We start from the raw sequence: 20,039 nt of genomic DNA, 5'->3' as shown, positions 1-20,039 counted from the left end.
AAGATTAATATACAAGAGACAGAGGGTGTGAGGTCCTAGGCCAGAGGCCTCGAGGGGATCAGAAGAGGTGTTTCCGCCATCCTGACAGGAGAGGTGGGGAAGGTGGATTTGGGGACTTGGGGGCAGAAAATTGGGAGCGTTCACATCTGTTTTGTCTATGGGCAAAGCCGCCCCTGAGCCTGAGCGAGGAATGGGTGGAGGGAAGCAGGAAGGCTGTGGAGGGGAAAAGGCATGAAATGACGTGGGCAGAGTGGGGCACACACTTGCCCTGAGACAACCTAGGGGCAGCCTGGCTCCCTGGCCTGCCTGTAGGCTTTTGTTTTCCACTCACCACCTACCCACCATCCTGCCAGAATTCCTACAAGTGCATGACAGGAATGTTTTCATTTTGTTTCTTGGGGTTTTCCAATGCCAAACAGCGCCACTTTATATAATTCCCTACGAGTCCCGAACATTGTGCCATAGGAGAAGTGCATTTCGCTCTGGTCGTTTTTCCTCCCTATTTTATTCCTAGTCAATTAAACCATCTTTCCCTCCATGTTCTGCCTTTTACCCTTCGAGTTGCTTGTATGCTTTGGCTCACAATTCGAAAAGCCCGTGGTTTTATGTCTGTCTGTTCTGGCTGTTTTTTGTAACTACCTCTCACAGTTCAATCTGCCTTCCATCCTATTTTTATAGAACACATTATGAAGTTGGAATCTTCCATGAAAGCCCATTTGCAAAAATATCCAAATACTTTGCCTCATGTATATTTTGGCATGTGCACCTCCTCTCTCTCTCTCTCTCTCCCCCTCCCCCCAGTGGGAATCTTCAGGAGGAGGTGGTGCAGTAAGTAGGATGTCTGCTGGACCTTGCCCCCGTCCTCTGGTCCCAGTGCTGTCAGACACCCGGCACTCACCAGCCCGCTACTTCTCCTCTTGGCTCTGTGCTGTGGAGTTTCTGCTCCATGCCCCATGCTTGTGCTCTCCAGACCCCATCGCTTTGCCCCAGCACCCACAGTCTTTATCTTCCAAGGACCATCTGCAGCCGGGGAGCCCGTTGGAGGTACCAGTCATTTTGTTGGGGTTCCCTAAGTCCATACCAAGTGTCTTTAGAAATAAGGACGGCTGAGGAAAGGGACATTTGGTAGCCTCTGGTGCATTCCTTCTGCCTTCGTTAACCCTCACAGTGACCCTGCTGCAGGGAGTGCTGGTCCCAGTCTATAGACAGATAAACGAATCCCAGAAGCTCCTGAGACTTCTTAAGAAATGTTTCATCCTGCATAAAGCCGCAGGGGACTGGTGGCTGTCACTGTGCAGCCCCGGGGCACTCGTGCAGTAGGCACCCCAGTTAAGGGTGTGGCTTCGTCTTGCTTCCACACTGAGCTACCCCCTGTCAATCAGGCCTCTGTCCTCCTGGCGTCCAGGCAGGACCCGCCTGCACCACTAGGTGGCGATGCAGCAGCACTGCAAGCAGACACGATGAAAATGGAAAGCAGCCTACTGACAAGCCTTCTAGACAGAGGGTGTTCAAACTTTTTCTTTTTTCTTTAAATAATTTCTTGAGGTGAAATTCACATAACATAAGGTTAACCAGTTAAAAGTGACAGCTCGGTGGCATCTAGTACATTTACAATGTTGTGCCACCACCAGCTCTGTCCAGTTCCAGAACAATCCCATCGTTCTAGAGTCAAACCCCTTAATCACTAAGTGATTGTCCCCAGTTCCCTGTATCCCCGACAACAGCCAATTGGCTTTGTGTCTCTATGGATGTACTTAGTCTGCATATTTCTTAGAAATGGAATCATACAATATATGACCTTTTGTAAGCCTGGCTTCTTTCACTTAGCATGTTTTCAAAGTTCATCCAGGTAGAATGTGTCAGCCCTTCATTCCTTTTTTATGGCTGAATAATGTTCCATTGTATGGACAGACGACAGTTTGCTTATTCATTCATCCTCTGATGGATCCTTGGGCCACTTCTACCTTTTGGCTCTTCTGCAAGTGCTGCTTTGAACGTGGGCGTGCATGTATTTGCTTGAGTCCCTGTCTTCAATTCTTTGGGGCCATACCAAGAGTGGAATGTGGGACCATGGTAATTCAACGTTTAGCTTTCCGAGGACCCACCACACTTTCCCGCAGCAGTTGACCTATTTTGCATCCCAATAATACATATAAGATTCTCAAACTTTTTTTTTTTTTGATATTCCTACTTTTTATTCAGGTATCTTTTAGAATATCCTACATAGAAGGGAATTAAGAAGTCAACTACTTTCATTTTTTAAAAAACTTCCGGTTACATCTACAAAATGGAGCTACTAGTTCCTACTTCATAGATTGAGGACTACATGAGAAAATTAAGTATGATAATACATAAGGCACTCAGTAAAATGCTTACAATATAGACAATATTAAGAGAAAAAAAACCTTTGCTCACCTGCTAAGGAATAATCTATTCTCATCATATAATTACACCCATCACCCTTCACATAAACCAGGGAAGCCCTGAGGGCTGCTGGAGAAAAAAGTCTGCAAACATGAGAACTTTATATCACCTTTGTTACTTTACTATCATGTTAAACCTTTAATCAAATTCCAAAAATTATTAGCCATATTACATACCATGATTAGCTTTCTACAAACAACTTTGCTTTCTGTGTACAAATAAGTGTCAATGAAATAAAAAATAAAACTGTATACTAGGCAAAGAACTTTATTAACCTTTGCTTCAAATTTTATTCCCAAGCTTCTTCACCTTAATTAGCTGCAAAGAATGATTTGTGTATAAGCAAAAAACTGAAAAGAGTTGCAGTGTCCAAGGGGCTTGGGCTTAAAAATATTAGAGATTGAGATTTTATCAGATCATGAACAAAATTTAAAAAGCAGTCATAATATAAAATAGCAGCTTCCAGTAACGTCTTCAAGTTTTATCTTCTTCAGAAGTTGACTCAATTCAGTTTGCTTCATTCTTGGAAGCCTCATCAAAATTCTCCACAAGATCTGGAACTTCATCATCATCATCCTCTCCGGTAGTAAGTGGTGCTTTTCCATCCATAGATTGTTTGGGCAGAGCTTCAGCCAGTCTCCTTAAACTAGTCAGACTGTCTGCTCCGAGCTGGTTTAAGACGCTGGGTAGCATTTCTGTCAGCTGCTTGGTCTCAGCGTGGCCTGTGATGGTGAAAGTATTCGCTGCCAAAGAGGCTTGAACTTTAGGGTTGTTAAAGTGGATCACTGTTCCTTGGTTTGTGAACATATTCACCTCTTCAATACCAGAGATATTGTTTACCCCTAACTTCTTTAAGGAGAACTGAAGTTTTTTATCATCTGCTGTAGCTGTTCTGTGAACCACCTTCTTCTTTCTGCGAGCAGTGCCTTTCCCACCAATGCGCACTTGTGCCTGCCGTTTGGCGAGTTTCTCCTGGTTCATGATAGCTTCTTTCATCTTGTTGGAGAGGACACGGGGCCGCGCGGGGGACTAGGGTTGGCGCTCAGGGGGTCTTGGGCAGACCAGCTGAGAATAAACGCACACACACGCAGGGAGGCAAGATGGCAGCTCAGATTCTCAAACTTTTTTGACCATGACTCCCAATAAGAAATATATTTTATATTGCAACCCAGCATTCTTGTGTGTGTGTGTATGTGTGTGTGAGCATGTTATATATGAGGTCTGACAATTAAGTTCACAAACTTGTGGCAACAATGTTGCTAACCTTTTTAGATATCAGAGGGATTAAGAATGTGTACCAACTGACCAAAGAAGTTTATTATTTAGAAATGTGGAAAAGGCTGTGTGGAAAAGTTAGATGACCTGAACTTTCACCAACAATTCATGGCTCTTGCATCACGACAATGTACCAGCTCACACGACACTGTCTGTGAGGGAGTTTTTAGCCAGGAAACAAACAACTGTATTGGAACACCCTCCTTACTCACCTAATCTGGCCTCCAATGATTTATTTCTTTACCCAGAGATAAAGGAAATATTGAAAGGGAGACATTTTGATGACATTCAGGACATCAAGGGTAATATGATGACAGCTCTGATGGCCATTCCAGAAAAAGAGTTTCAAAATTGCTTTGAAGGGTGGACTAAGCACTGGCGTTGGTGCATAGCTTCCCAAGGGGAGTACTTCGAAGGTGACCATAGTGACATTCAGCAATGAGTTATGGAGCACTGTTTTCTAGGAGGAGTTCGCGAACTTAATTGTCAGACCTTGTATCTATCATATTTAAATATATAAAACAGAAATTTCATGGAATAGTACTCACCCTTCATACCATACATTGCCCTCTGATGTGCTCCTCCTTGTTCTATTTTATTAGAAAAATATGATGGTTTTGACCCACCCAGTTCCATAACTCAAAATGAAATTAAAAAAAATTAGATTAGCTATTTATATCGTAGTACTATTCTAAGTGTGTATAATATCTCCTTTCCATTTTGATAGTCAAAGAATTTAGGATATCATTTATCAAGTTACTAATACATGTAAGTTTGGGGGAAGCTTATTTAACTTGTAAGGATGCCATTCTCAAACATGGGCAACGTAGCCCACATACAAATGTGAGTTAGAGCGCATGTGCTTGATAGCATGTGAGGATAGTTATTAGCTGGTGGGTATTCGGGGGGGAGTATTATACCTGTAGTTTCTAGGAAAAGTGCTGTGATACATGCTATTTTTATTTATCGTGTGGCTCAATTCTTTAAGTATCAATTGAATATTTTATAGAGTAGGATACTGAAGACTAGAGTGGTGATGTCAGAAAGAGCAAGTGATAGTGTTAGAAGACGGGAGAGAGAGAGAATCGAAAGAACTGGGAGAAAAGATGGAGAAGCTTCTCAAGCGTGCAGCAATTATGACTGTCTTCAAGGATCACCTGGAAATAGTGCTTTTGGGGAGCAGTAGAGACTAGTGGTTAGAGTTGGCGCTCGCAAGTCGGTCTGTGGGCTTAGATGGGGAAAATGACATTTCATTTGTCCTTAACCTCCAACCAAAATTTAGCGTTTTCTTCAGTTACGAATATAGGCAAGACAGTGTTGGCAGTACCTGGGACTTCACTGTCATTTGAAACCACAGATATTTTCATCACATTACAGTTGCTTTCGGTAGATTTAAACATTGTTTTATTCATTATTTTATTTACAAATTTTAAGTATTAGGCTTGCCTCTGGATTGTTACTTAATGTGATACAAAGAAATGCATGTAGACAACACTTGTGGTTTTTAAAATAATTTGATAACTATATTTCAAAATAACTGATTTCCTTTGTAATCCCATGTGTTTTGTCTTATTTATGTAAATGCATTCTGAGAAGGAGAACGTGGCATTGCCGGATGCGAGAGGGGTTCATGGCACAAAATAGTCCCGAGCCTCCTACAGCCGTGCTGTCCGATAGGGAGCCACCAGCCCCTTGCAGCTTTTGAGCACGTGGAATGTGGCTACTCCAAACTGAGACGTGCTGTCAAATCCATGCCAGGTTTCAAATATCGAGTGCAAAGAAGAAAAAGAAAGTCCCACTGATAATTTTATATTCATTACATGTTGAAATGATACTACTCGGGGTATACTGGGTTAAATAAATACGTTCAATTTAATTTCACCTATGTTTAGTTGTAATGACATAGCTACTACAATTTTTTAATTGCGCATGTGGCTAGCCTCACATTTCTGTCGGACCCCAGTCGCCTAGCGTCACGTCCGAGTCCCACTCCTGACTCTATCGCGTCACCAACACTTAGCGTCATTGTTATTATCGTTACTCTGCCATGTCCTACTTGTCAGGTCCCCATAAATTTCAATTTCCTTATCTGTAAGAGTAGGTGTAAACCCACAGGAGAGGATATGGCTTTTTATCCCAGATCCAGCCTTCTTATACATTTCTTATTGTCAGAAGTGCCCGCTCTTATCTTTTATCCATATGCCTAACAGAAGGCCCTCGCCCATATCCCTTTCCCTTACTCTTCTGCCACCCGTACGAATGAACACAAAATTTAAATTATATACATGAAAGCAATATACAAAAATAAGGATATGAGCATTCATAGATGAAGTCAATTTTTTAAACAATTTTAAAGGCTAAGAAGAAAGGGAAAATTCCTCTGAGAAGCTGAAAAGATGGAAAATAAGTCTTGATGTGGGGTGGAGTGGTAGGCAGACTGCAGTCGCCACCCATCCTGTATTTATCCAGAGAGGCCGAGGTGGCATTTGGATAAGACTCAAGCAAGCCACCAGCACATTCCTGGAGCCTGGAAACGGCCACTGACAAAGCAGGACCACCTGGTGTGTCTCTGCATTCCATCTGCAAGTCCAGCAGACCAGGCACACTGGCTGGGAGGTGACAGTTGCCTCTTTAAGAGTGAGGGGCTGAGGAGGGGCTCCGCCCTCTCATTTGTCTGAGCCTCAGTGTTGGAGCCCTGAGTATCTTAACTCTACTCCCTGAGAATAAGAGCCCTTTCATCTGCAGGACCTCCTTTGGGGCCATGAAACAACTTTCTGTAGACAACAGTGTAGTGTCACGTGCACCTCATAAATGAGAAGGGAGTTGCTCCAGCACACAGATGGGTCACTGTGGCCAGTGCCCGGTGAGGTAGGGCTGACCTTGAGCTTGCGTTTCTCCATAACTGAGCCATGGGGTCAGAAGCACGCCCCCCACCCCTGTTTTCCTGAGCTTCTCACAGCGGCCTCCCCCACTCTGCCTGTCTGCAAAGATCATTATTCTCACTCCGGCTCCCTGGCCGAGCTGGGCATTTGGCATCACCGCCCCACCAGCCAGTTAAGCTGCTCCCTGCCGTCATTCAGTTTCTAACAGCCCCACCCTCCTACACAAAGCCCTGTCTGTTTGGTGAAGTCCAGTGGTGAGTGCCCCACCCTTTCTAAAAACATGGCCTTGCAAGGCTTTCTCTGTCCTCTAAAAGTACACTTGCCCCTTCAGTTACATGTTTGACAACTGTGCCCGTGACTGGGGAGTCTGACCTACGTGTGTCTCTGCTTCCCAGTTGTGAGGCTCAGACCCCGGTTCTCTAACAGCAGAAATCGGAGGCTCTGAACCATGCTGCACCGTGAACAGATGGCCCTTTGGAAGACTTTGAAGGTCTAATCAGTGATGCTCAGTGAGGTAGACACTTCTTTTTAAAGCATTAGTTCCAGATAAAGAGATGCTCTTTAATTCTTTAGTTCAACACTTCTCCATCTCACGGGTTATATAACCCGGCTTCAGCTGTAGCTCATTCTGGTTTACAGGACTGTCCAGTTGTAGAGTTTCTGCCACTTCTCCTCAAGGAAAAGTACTCTGATATTGCGTCCCTAATTTTACAGCAGGCAGCTCGATCATTTTTGTGCTGACTTCTCTCTCATTTCCAATGACTTCGGGCCCGTCTCAGCTTCTCCTGGTCAGCCAGTGTGTGCTTTACACCTGATACTTCTGATATGAGCTTTATCAAAAACCTTGAGAAGGTGAATCCATTGCCAAAAAATTCAAATAATATGTGCCAAAGACTTCCATAAAGTAATTTATTGCCCACGTTCTGCTTTTACCATGCCCTGATCCCTCCGAGAGCATGGCAGGTCCTAAGGGACAGTGCTCTTCATTTAATGGAGAAGCACCTTGTGCAAGTTATGGAATCAGGGTCCGAGTAAGGAGCAGAACCAAGAATTCCCTGGTCCCCAGTCCTTCAGCTCTGGCTGGCAGGTAACTATAAACATGTGATCCCACCTAGAAGAAGGAAAAAAATTTTTAGTATGTATAAAACTTAAGTAGCAAGCATATTAAAAAAGTCAAAATTTCTAATTTTCCCTAATTTCGTTGACTTTAAATACTATGTACATTAAATGGTACCTTTGAGGAAAAGCTGATCGAATGACTTAAAGTCTAATCCTTATTTTTGTGTATGAAATTGGAAACATAGTGGGAATATCAGCTCTAGCCCTAAGAGGTACTTTATCACTAAATTATGGAGATATCTTAACACCCAATGATTTTAATGCAACTGTGAGAATGTTCCTGTTTTGTTTTGTTAGCTTATCATCCAGGGAAGAACCAATGTCTTCTAAGTTCTCCTTTGATGGCAAATAGTGTTTGGGAAAGGGTGATGGTGAATATAAATATAATTGTGCTTTTATCCTGTTAGGTATTCGCTATCTGTGCATTTTTTGGCAAATAATAATGTGCAAAGTAAGTGCCTTTTTCTTTTTTTTGCTTCTTCAGAAAGGACTTAATATTTTATAGTCATGCATTAATTGTTGGCCACTCTTGTAGCTAGTTATACTGGACCTGTCGGTATCTCAGTGTAACTTGTCAGCCTGCTGCTGGCATTTGAAAATAGGATAGTCAAGTTATCGATCCTGATGAGTACTTTCGTGATAAAGGTCACACTTTCTCTTTACACACACGTCTTCAAATACAATGTTAAACATTCGTGTGCCTTGCATTTACTCTGCAGAAATTGAGGTCAAACTTCATATTTACATGTGCAAAGTGTGTGAACCACATCTCCTGGTTTGGGCTCTAAGTTAATAACATCCAAATTGTATATAGACCCCACCTTGACAGATTACTGAGAAGAGAAAATTAGGTACATTTTGAGCTGATACGAAGCTAAACCAGAACCTCTCTCAGCTTTACCCTGGGCACCCAAAGTTAGAAGCACTAAAATATTAAATAATACTTTATTGTATGTGCACGTATTTAGGTTTCCTTTTACCTGTGCACACTTGGGTGTTACCCCGGCAGCCAACGGAGGTGACTGGAGGTGTGGCACTCTGGTGAGCAGGGCGTTCTCTCCCCTTCCTGCACCTGACTGTGGAGTTAATGGGGCGCTTGGGCAGGGTGTTCTGGCTCTGTGCTGGCTGTAGATCTGCTCCTGAGCAGTTGTCACCTGCCGGTGCTGCATTGAATCCTCGTAACACACCTGTGTGGTAAGCACGATTGCACAGACCAGGAAACTGAGGCCATGAGACGTTCAACAACTGTGCCAACAGCACAGCTCCCAGGACAGAGGAGGGACCCCACGCTGGTGTATAGCACATTGCGCCTCTTCTAATTCATGCCCTTTGAAGACTTGCTCTTTCAGTGCCATTTGGTTGTCTGGACCAGTGTCGGGGGAGGGGCCCAGTTTTCATTTCACCAGTTACCAAGAGGCTGGGTGGGGACCTGAGGTCACCTATGCCCAGGGCCTTGTTCATCTTAGTGACGTCTCATGCCACTTTTAGAGAGGGTTCTGCTGCTCTTTTTTGAAGAAAACAATTTCAGGAGACACGACTTTCCTTGTGCGTGTCTACTCCGTGCAATAACAAGCTGTGCTTCTGTTACATTCAAAAAATTTTGTCATACTTCCATTCACTTGAAAAAATTATTTGTACTGGAGAATCATGGAGTAAATGTTTTCAAAACTCGCAGAATCTATTTTTGTGAAGATTTGTCTATGTGGGTTGGATTTTTTTCAAGGGAATGATGACTGCATATTATGTTTATGAAATGAAAGTTGGGTGGCATCACTTCATGTTTTTTCTCTAATATTTCTTAGCACGGGCAGATCAGCCCAAATCATGCATCTAAACTACATCAGAACAGAAGTTTGTGACTTGTCCCACACTTGGTTCCTTAGGATATCTCTAAAAGGCCTCTTACTCTACCACTTAAAGAAAAACAAAGCCCTTTCTCCGTAATTGTCACCATCTAGCTCAGCTGCTGTCTTTTTAACTCAATCCAGGCGATGCTTAATTTGACTTGGAACAATGGACCCAAATCGTAGGAATACAGTATATTTAATGCCTATTTGGAGTTTGAAACTGCCGATCAAAAATTGATGAAGCAATTTTTTCTTAGATTAAATGATTTTCCTTTGTTTCCTCAGGCTGCCAGTAAAACATTTATTTTCTGCCTAATACATTCTGTGCATGAATGTGCATGTCAGTCTGTGACAATAATTACATGTGTGTGTCCACGTGCAGCCATCCACAGGGAAAAGGGGCGGGTTCTAATCCTAACCCAATCAAATCAGTCAGATGCTTTAAAATCATTAGGTAATGGCTCTTGCTGTTGGCAAGCAGCCAGAGTATTTGCTGAGCTTTGTTTTCACTGTTTTTTTTTTGAACACCACACATTTTAGTCTCAAAAAATAATTGTCAAAAATGCTAGGAAAGGGAAAATTAAATATGTATTAAAACACAAACCGATTGTACTTCAGTAGCACATTTTTTCCCACACTCGATAGAAAGCATTAGGCGTGCACAATGAGCCTGTCCATTCACCAACTCACTCTACATATATCTTCTGCATGAAGACTTACTGTGTCCTAGATGCTGGTAGGGAGACACCACTGAGTGAGACCCAGCTCTTCTCAAAGGAGAGCGAGCCCGTAGGTTATAACTGGAAGCAAGGCCAGATGGGGGAAATGCAAGGGATTGTCAACTTCAGTCCACGCACCCCACTGCCATTCATCAGCCTGGATATAGGTAACCAGTTGGCCACTGCCTTCCTGAAATGCTCTGTACCAACCGGTGGGCTATCCTGACAGTAATAGGCCTCTCTTCCTATGGGTGGAGTATTGGGCAGATGTGGTCCCACACCATGGCGGGACAGCCCAGGTCTGACCCTTTGCAGCTTGGAGAGTGGAGGGAAGACTGGATTTCCACCCTGAATCACCCCGCCCGCCTCTTAAGTGTCCTCTGCAGACCTGTACAATGAATCAAATTAATGGGGAAAAAAGAATGGCATTCTTCTCTAGTTTCCTTTGGGTTGGACATAGCCCCCCAGGAACCGTTCCTCTCCCAGGCTAATACTAGGCAGTGGGTACAGCCAACCTTTGAACAACGTGGGTTTGAACTGCTCAGGCCACTTATATTGAGATTTTTAAAAATATGTATATTGGAATGTGATGGTTCAGTGTGAGGTCGGAGGGATAGTGGATGGGGGGAGGGGGGTTCACAGTATGAGGGATATAAATGATGAACGTCTAAGTATTACCTTGTTTTGTACACCTGAAACTAATAAATAAATTAATTAATAATAAAAAAAAAAAAAAAAAAAATATGTATATTGGGGATTTTTTTGGAGATTTGCAGCGATTTGAAAAACTTACAGACAAACCTTATGATTTTCTTCATAACATTTTCCTTTCTCTAGCTTACTTTATTGTAAGAATGCTGTATATAATACATATAACATACAAAATATGTGTTAATTGACTATTATTAGTAAGGCTTCTGAACAACGGTAGGCTATTAGTACTTTTAGGGAAGTCAAAACTTATATGTGGATTTTTGACTGCAGAGGGGTGTCAGCATTCCCCAGCACTGCCTTGTTCCAGGGTCAACTGTAGCCCTGGAGAGCCTCTAGGGCCTAAAGTACTCCTGTTAGTGGTAAGGAGGTCCTTAGCATCTCTTCCTGAACTTTCCCTAAGGAAGTTGGTAACCATGATTCTCCCCTTGCTTGGGATTTTTTTTAAAAAGAAGGAAAAGATTAGAATAAATGACTCAGGTTCTCAATGTCACACCTAAATTTTGCTACACCAAAATTTCACCAGCTCTATCATTTTGACATTATTTTTATGCCTCTTTAAGCCTCAGTTTTCCCATCTGTAAAGTGGGGCTGTTAATAGTACTTCATAGGTTTGGGGTAAGGGTAAAGTATGGTAAAATATGCATTCTAAGCACAATATTAAGGTACAAGAAATGTAGATGGTGCCATTCATTATTATTACTTGTCTGAGGTCACTTTTTGACTTTTTTCTACTCAGATACCATTTCTTGAGGCCTCCTACTTTTCCTGTATTGCTACTACATTTCTCTGGACCCCCAATATCTGTGCCCAATTCCTTGCTTAAAGATTCATTGTGTGTTCTAAGATTGTTAAGGAAGGGTCCCTCGTTTTTACAGATTTGAAAGCTGAAATAGTTTTAAGTCATCGTAATGACAACTGAAGTCACATGGAAAGCCAGGGACAAATTCAGATTTTGTTGTTGTATTTTAAGTACCTCTGTGCAGGTGCCTGTTCTCACTACATTTTTTTATATCCCCCTCCCCCCCAGAGAGAGAAGAGACAAAGAATAAATGTGTTATCCCAGCTGGCAGCAGGTGTCATTTTGTTTGATTTGCAGACCTTTCAAAGAAACAAAAGGTCTTTTCTGCTCTTTTACAATATATGCTCTCTTTAAAGGCACTCAAATGAGGGGGGTTGGGGGAAGCACACACTGGACAGGATTTCAGGTTCTAACGGACAGAAACTGGGCTCTCAGTTACTGATTTCCCTCTTCCCAAGGAAAACCAGATGCCATTGAAAACATTCTTTTTCTAAATAGCATTTAAATTTTTATGATAGTTTCCTCTTGAAATATATATAACTGAGGTATTCTCAGCAAATTAGTATGTTTGTAGTAGGATTGAAAACTTTTAAAAGCCAGTTAAGGTCTCTTCTATAAAGTCAACAGAGAGAATCTCTGTATATGTAACAATAATTTACAGCATATTTGCTTGCTGCAGCTGTTTTTAAATGACTCCCACTTACTAACCCCAAATAGTTACCACTGGGGTTCAAAAGTCATATACCTTCTATCTAGTCACATAAAGAGTGCAGGGATGTATTTAACTTAAATGCTAAAGTTCTATTCAGGAGTCCCTGAGCATTTATAATACAAATCAATATAGCTAACATTCTGTTGTTTATTGTATGCAAGACATTAGGCTAGCCACTCATTCATAATGTCACTTAACCTTCCCAACAGCCAAATGAGGTTGGTATCACCTTTATCCCCATTTTACAGATGAGGAAACAGTCTTAATGAGGTTCATAGCTTGCCGTGAGCTCAGAGCTAGTGCAGCCAGTGCCAGGTGGGACCCTGGGGCCTGTCTTGGGTGGCTTTGTGCTCATCAGTTCCCAGGTGCCAGTAGCCCCCAGGTCACCCACTACCATCGACAGTGGGGGGGGGCAGAAAGGTAGGCATGGGCATTAGTTGTTGTTTTCAGGTGTAATAACTGTTTCAAGGTAAAACCTTTGGGTCCGATTTCACCTGGAATCCTCACTTTCAAATTATAGTTACCAAAGCAAAATTAGCTCATAAACTACTGTCTGTAAGGAAACGAAAAAGAACCCCATCTGGTGAGAGATGTCAGGAGAATAAAGTGCTGCGAGTAGACTTGGAAACCCTGGGGGTGCCGGGTGAGGGGCACGCTTGCCTGTCTTGTGCATGTGAGGACTCAGAAAAGCTCGTTACACTGATAGTGTCTTAGGGCGTTTCAGGACAGTCTGGAAAGTTCTCTTTAGTGTCGGATTTTTAAAATTCTTAGTCTTAAAAGTATATTCTTTCCCCCCTCCATTTCTCAAGTGAACTGCTAGTCTAAGAACTCCTATTTGTGTATTGATTTGAGGGGGAAGCGTCGACCAACAATTTTTATGTTAAATAGTTATTAATATGGTTTATTATTGCCTTTGGAAAACATTCATTAAAATGAGGGTAAAGGATTCTGTGGTTTAAGAGATGGTTGGCCAGATCCCCCTACGCAAACATAGTCTGTCATAATTAAAATACTCTTATTTAATTCTGTCGTCAAGCTAAATGATAATGAGAAACAAAGGTAACAGAAATCAGGACACCCGATATCAAGATTTCATGAAGTAAAAAGCCATTGTGCAACAAGGAACCTAATGCTTTTGCTTTTTATCCTTTCAGTACAAATGAAATAAGCTTTATTGGGCTCGGTGTTTCTTAGAAATGAAAGGTTTGGGAACCAGATCCACTGTGGAGCCTGACGTTGGGTAAATGAGACCACATAGCAGTTGGTACCGGCCCACTTGGCAGCCCACGTCAGGGCTGGTGTGCCCCTCAAAATGACAGCCTTTCTGGGAGGGAGCCACACAGAGTGTGCATTCCCCTGCCCATGAAAGAAGGGGGAGAAAAAGCCCAAGCCAGTGTCCTGTTGTCAGCTTTCCTACTGCGAGAGGCTGACGGATGGGGTTTTTTAAAAAACGTCAATGCAGCCAGATCTGGGGTGCAGCTTGGCTCCCTGCAGCCCCCTGCAGCTGTGTGTGTCAGGGCAGACACAAGGGGAAGCGCTCCCTGGGGGCATTTGTGCACCCAGGATCCGCACCAGCGGGGAAATTCCGCCTGCAGCCCAGGCGGGGCCCAGGGGCTTGAGGCTCAGGTTGAGGCTGTGGGCAGGGGCCGGGTGGGGCTGCACTCCCTGCCCATCTCTCCCCTGCGCGGCCTGGGCGGCCGGGCAGCCCGCGCCTGTGTGCTGTGTCGGGGTGGCCGGCCACGGACCCTCCCTCCCAGGGGAAAGGGTCACGGTGCAGGTGGGGACCTCCTGGGGACCGTACCTGGCTGGAGCAGAGCCTGTGGGTGGCGGCAGCAGGCGTTTCTGGTTATGGCAGCTTAGAAATGAAAGCAGCAGCCGCCGCCTCTGTGGGCTGCAAGGAGATCAGCGCCCAGCAAATAAGAAGCCAGTCCTGGACCCGGAGGAGGAGGAGCACCGAGCATCTCTGTCCCGCTCCTCCGTGTCCCTCAAATGAGGACTCCGGCCAGCACAGAGGCAGCGCCACAGCGCCTTCCTGGGTGCTCTCAGCCCTGCTGACATCACCGAGCTGTGACAGGCACGTCTCCGGGCGGTACCTGCGCCTTCTGCGGCTCCGGGTCCAGCCCCCGAGCCCCTTTGTATGCGGGCGACATGGCCAGCCAGCAGGACTCCGGCTTCTTTGAGATCAGCATCAAATATCTACTGAAATCCTGGAGTAATAGTGAGTAATAGAAAATAGCCTTGTGTGTGTTTGTTTGCTGGGTGTTGCGTAAGGTTCGAGAAATAAAATCTCAACTGGACGCCTATGCGTGTGAGCCAAGGAAGTTTTTTTTTTTGCTTCCATCTGCCATGAAAATCAAAATGTCAGTGACTGAACTGGCTTTCCCTAAGTGCAGAGGCTGCAGTGGAATTGCAGTAGGTTTTGTTCGATTAGATTTTCAAGTGCCACGGCCCTTCCTAGTGTGGTGGAGTGCGGGATGGGGCACTGGGCTGCATTTCCTGCCTCGGTATTTATTTGATTTGTCCAGGCTTTATCTAAATACTCTGTGAACTGTGATTTAATCAGAGGGGTGTGGCAGGGTTTCAGAGTACCTCCTAATTGTTTTAGTAGGGTATTGTCTATAAAAGAAAAGTGTTCAATGGCCCAGAACCTAAGATTCATCTCTTTTGTACACGGAGGCATTTGCACATTTCTGTGATCTGTCCATCGTCTGTGTGGATGCTGTTTAGAACATTATTTATTTGAAATTTTTTAAATCCCAATGTTTTTTGTAGCCCAAATAATGTGCTTTTTGGAAACGTAAACAAGCTAGGTTCTGACCCTAATCAGTTATTAGGATATCAGAATATTCTGGCTCCTGAAGTTCCATCTCTGACCTACTTAAAGATTTGAGCAATAATATATTTCAAAAAGACAACCTCTAAGGCATCATGGATCTGGAATCACATTAAAATGAGGCCTCATGGGATCAGTGATGCCTTGTGTTTTCAGAACAGTTTAAAAACAAAGTCTTCTCTATTTCAACAACAGCCTTTGTACTTGCTCCGGCTAAAAGACTGGCAGGTATTACAGCTCCTTCGTTGTTGGAAATTTTTTAAAAATTTCCCAAGGAAAAAAATGTGATGTTATATCAGGTGCATACTAATTAACCTACCTGTGCACAGAGCTGCAATTAATTATCGCTTCCACAAACAACCTGTGGCCAAGATTGTTCTCCTGTAAACAAAACCTGTGCAGGAGAACCTGGGCCATAATTGCCTTGAGAAAACAGCTGAAGCACCTTTAGGCTTCAGGTATGCAAGGATATGCATCTCTCAGTGCAAGCCACAGAAACCATTTTCCCCAGGTCGCCGTGTACCACTCAATGCACCGTGGGGCTCGGGGAGCTGTTTTCTACAAGTGGGAAGCAGTACTCGCCCAGACAGCATCCCTGTATATGTTGTGCCACAACTCATTCATCTGGGACTCACCGAGGGTACCGTCCTTCACACTCCAGGACACCTCTTCCTTTGTCTCCACCTTCTGATTAACTAAATGAGTTTGACATACAGGGCTCTTGATGGAACAGTTTTCCAGTAACTGGGAAGGCTTCCTGGGAGTCTGACATCAGCATGTGGTTTTCAGTCATCATTTTGAGGACGCCAAGGCCAGATTTGTTTTCTTCCATCTGTTTTTGTCATTGTCTCATTAGCTAGGAAATTACGCTGTGATACTATCGAGGCCAGTAAGATGTCTTTTAAAATCGTTCTCCGCTTGTCTATTTTCAAATTAGTCTAAACAAGGTATATATTCTCTCCAGCCTTCCTAACCTCTCCTCAGTCCCCCACACTCATGTCAGGAAATGGCTCAGAATGACTGTTCATTTCTACTCGGAGAGTATCTGTGACACAATTTTGAATCCTTTCAATGCATTCAGCTAATATTTATTGAACACCTACTATGTGCCAGACTATGGCGCTACAAAGGTGAATAGGCCATGGTAACTAGGCTTCGATCTTCATTTCTTTACTGCAGAAGAGTGAACTTGGTGGTTCTCTGGCTTTCCTTTGGGGGTCAGAATGTTTTTCAGTCCTGTCTTGAAAGAGGAAGAGGAAGTATACTTTATGCTTAGTCTTCCTGAAGCTTATTGCAACATTAACCTGCTTATAGTCTAGCATACCTCTCAGTTTTACACATTTCAGTAGCAAAGAGAAAAAAAAATTGTGTGGAAGACAAAGTCCAAAACAGAAGCCATAGTGCTTTAAGCTACTCAGGGTAACGGGGCCGGGAGGGTGCCCACGGGGGAGGTCACTGGTTGGCCCAGCCTCAGGCCGGAGAGACGAGGTGCAGCCCACATAGCTGAATGGAGAATCAGGCCCCTCAGTTGCAGAGCAACACTTATTTATAAAAGTGCAACAGTTAAAAAGCAATAAAATAAATTCTGTAACTATGGCTGGCTGCTCTGCCAGGTGGTAGTAGGAGGAAGGATGCTTCCATGAGCATTTCCAGGTTTACGTTTCCATTTGTTTGTGGAAAATGTAATTTTATGTATATTTGTCTCCTCTGAAGAATTAACGGGCCAATTAAATCAGTCATTGCCTGGTGAGATGTGTTAGCCTTTGCTTCCCTGTTCCTTCTGACACTGTCTCCTTCACTGGCCGGCCCTCTGTCAGGCTCCCTTTCGCTGTAATGGAGCTGGGAATTCAAATGGCCTGGAGGTCTGGGAATAGAATGTCCTTTGGCGCCCTGGCTGCAGAGGCTTTCCTGATCCTGTTGCTCCTCCCCCAGTCTGGTCCAGGCCTTCAGTGCTGCTCCCAGCTGCTGCCCTGGTGTCCCCCGTGACCTGGAACGCTCCAGTGGTCACCTAATGCTCCACCTGCCACGGAGCAGCCTGCAGAGACTTCTGCCAAAGATGCCGCCGCAGCTCCTCCCACGCCCAAGTGTCCATGACCCCAACTCGGGCTCTGCTGTGTTTTCCTCCTGCTCCCACCACATTTAACCTGCGCTCCCCTCTGCAGCTCACTTCCTTGCTCCCAGGTCCCTGCCCCCACGTGTCAGCCCCAACCTGGCACAGCCTCACCCAGAGCACACATCACAGGACCCAAATGGCTCCATTCAGACCTGCAGCACCCGGTCCTGTATGGCCTGCAACAGGCCATGAATCACCCTCTGCCTCCGTAGCCTCATCTGTAAGACAGAGGCAAGACTAACAGGAGGAAATGAGCACACTTTCTAGCACCCTGTAAATGCTCCATAAATGTTACCGTGTCATCAGTGCAGCTCGGGGCTCTCTTCTAACCCACTTAGAAGCAGACTTACCGTGTTTTCCCTCAGCACTGACATTCTCGGGGGTCGTTCTGTGTGCAGGCATCTCTTCCCACTCCCCCGCGGAGGGAACTGTATGCATATACTCGTAGGACAGAATTCATTGTTTACTTTGGGCCTTCTTTTCCCTAGATTTACCTTTTAACTTGACTCCAGTTTAGCAGTTTCCAGTTTCCAGTTTAGCAACCATATATTCGAATATTTCCACCTTCTCTAAGAACCTACATTCCACCAGTATGGGATGACCTATGAATGTTCTCAGGCGGGAAAGTCACCTGGGCCTCTCAGGTTTGCTGTAGAAGAAGCTCAGAGCAGATGGTTCCAAGCCATTTCCTGGGAAAGGAGACCTTGGTGTGTATTGGTGTGCAGAGCTGGTGTGTATCGGTGTGTAGAGCTGGGTATAACAGTGAGCAGAGCTGGTGTATGTCGGCGTGCAGAGCTGGTGTGTGTCAGCGTGCAGAGCTGGTGTTATCGGTGTGCAGAGCTGGTGTGTGTCGGTGTGCAGAGCTGGTGTGTATTGGTGTGCAGAGCTGGTGTGTGTCAGTGTGCAGAGCTGGTGTGTGTCGGTGTGCAGATCTGGTGTTATCGGTGTGCAGAGCTGGTGTGTGTCGGTGTGCAGAGCTGGTGTGTGTCGGTGTGCAGAGCTGGTGTGTGTCGGTGTGCAGATCTGGTGTTATCGGTGTGCAGAGCTGGTGTGTGTCGGTGTGCAGAGCTGGTGTTATCGGTGTGCAGAGCTGGTGTGTGTCGGTGTGCAGAGCTGGTGTGTTGTTGGTGTGCAGAGCTGGTATCGATGTGCAGAGCTGGTGTTATCAGTGTGCAGAGCTGGTATCGGTGTGCAGAGCTGGTGTGTATCGGCGCTCAGAGCTGGTGTGTTGTTGGTGTGCAGAGCTGGTGTTATCAGTGTGCAGAGCTGGTATCGGTGTGCAGAGCTGGTGTGTATCGGTGTGCAGAGCTGGTATTATCAGTGTGCAGAGCTGGTATCGGTGTGCAGAGCTGGTGTGTGGGCTGTCCCACCATCTGAAAGCTCTGACTGGCTTTCCTTGTGCTACATCCACCCTACGATGTGCAGTGTACACAGGACCCAGTGAGCAAAGGTACGGTCAGATCCATTCAACGTCTTCATGTTTCCAGGATAGTGTGCGTCCTTCCTGAACCTTTTGGCGAATTTCCTCCCCTGCGGAGTGAAACTTTTGAAATGCCTGTTAACTATTTCAGATAAGGAGAATTTCATAGACAAACTGCCTGGGGAACGGAACAAGTTCTTTGTTTGTTTTGGAAGGAGCTGGCGTGCCTTGCAAAATGTCTAATGTTGTCAGAGATAAACGTGCATCAGTTTGCACAATCGGGTGTGGCGTTTTTCAGAGATGACATAGTTAAGTTGTGGTGGTAATGACACTATTTCTGTCCAACCTAGAAATGCTGGCTGGTATAGGGTTAGCTTTAGGGATCAATCATGTGCCAGCCAGGATCGAAAGCGGCTTTGATTGGCTGCCGAGCAGTAGTTATTGTCCTCATTTATGTCACCCGCGGACCACGGAGACTCCATGAGAAAGGCTAAGAAAACCTGCAGCTGTACGTTTTAGCTCTTTATAGAGTTGGTGTAAAGAAATAGAAAACTAAAGAGGTTGAACCAAGTGCCTAAAGCCAGCAAAGCAGCACCCACCTCAGTTCTTGGACGGCGGGAAGCAGCCCGCACCTTGCCGGCTCTCAGCTACCTCGGCTCCTGGAGCCCTGCTGCTGCTCGGGTTGCTCAGCCCTGCAAGGAACGGAACACGCCAAAGGGTCTGCCCTGTGCTTATGATGGAGACACCTTAGAGGGTTTTGTTTGTTTGATTGGGTGGTTAAAACGCATGAATAATCCTAGAGTGACAATACTGCCACATCGGCTGAGGGCCCACTCTGTGTCAAATGCTATGCCTGAGAATTTATACGGAGGGCAACCATGTCAGTATTTGTCCAAACTGGGCCACTGTTGAAAGTGCAAGTTAATAATTATGCTCGGACACTAGGCATGAACTGGTACTTCCCCGGGCCACGCAGGCCTGTGGTCATGTGGTCACTGCTTGTTATCTTCACTCTTTCCAGTAACGCTGCAAGGTTACCTGTTATCCACATTTTACAGATAGGAAAAAAGAAAAATGAGAATTGGGAAAGTGTTTTGCTCATAGCCAGGATGCTAGTAAGTGCCCTGAAGCCCTCCCCCAATCCAGTTGATAATCTCATTTTTTTAATCACCTGTAGGATGA

At 44.8% G+C, this 20,039-nt stretch overlaps 2 protein-coding genes across 6 annotated transcripts in view; one reads left to right on the top strand and one right to left on the bottom strand.

The window, feature by feature from the left end:
* FRY (FRY microtubule binding protein) overlaps positions 1–20,039 on the top strand; it is a 441,344-nt gene that overhangs the window by 173,601 nt on the left and 247,704 nt on the right. For 2 of the 5 annotated variants that reach the window (XM_081045757.1, XM_081045756.1), the window contains exon 1: positions 14,483–14,709. The exons of the other annotated variants lie outside the window; for them this stretch is intronic. In XM_081045757.1, coding sequence (XP_080901883.1) covers positions 14,640–14,709 — 70 coding nt within the window. In that variant the 5' untranslated portion in view covers positions 14,483–14,639. Of the gene's footprint in view, positions 1–14,482; positions 14,710–20,039 lie in introns of those variants that run through there. 5 annotated transcript variants of the gene reach the window in all.
* LOC308496436 (transcription factor BTF3-like) lies at positions 2,932–3,465 on the bottom strand (the record flags this gene model as incomplete). Its single annotated transcript, XM_081045773.1, has 1 exon — positions 2,932–3,465. The coding sequence occupies exon 1, from the start codon at positions 3,418–3,420 to the stop codon at positions 2,932–2,934; it is 489 nt and encodes a 162-aa protein (XP_080901899.1). The 5' UTR covers positions 3,421–3,465.

Source organism: Rhinolophus hipposideros (assembly GCF_964194185.1).
Source record: "Rhinolophus hipposideros genome assembly, chromosome: 4".
NCBI classification, from domain to species: domain Eukaryota; kingdom Metazoa; phylum Chordata; class Mammalia; order Chiroptera; family Rhinolophidae; genus Rhinolophus; species Rhinolophus hipposideros.
This window is presented reverse-complemented; position numbering and strand designations above follow the sequence as displayed.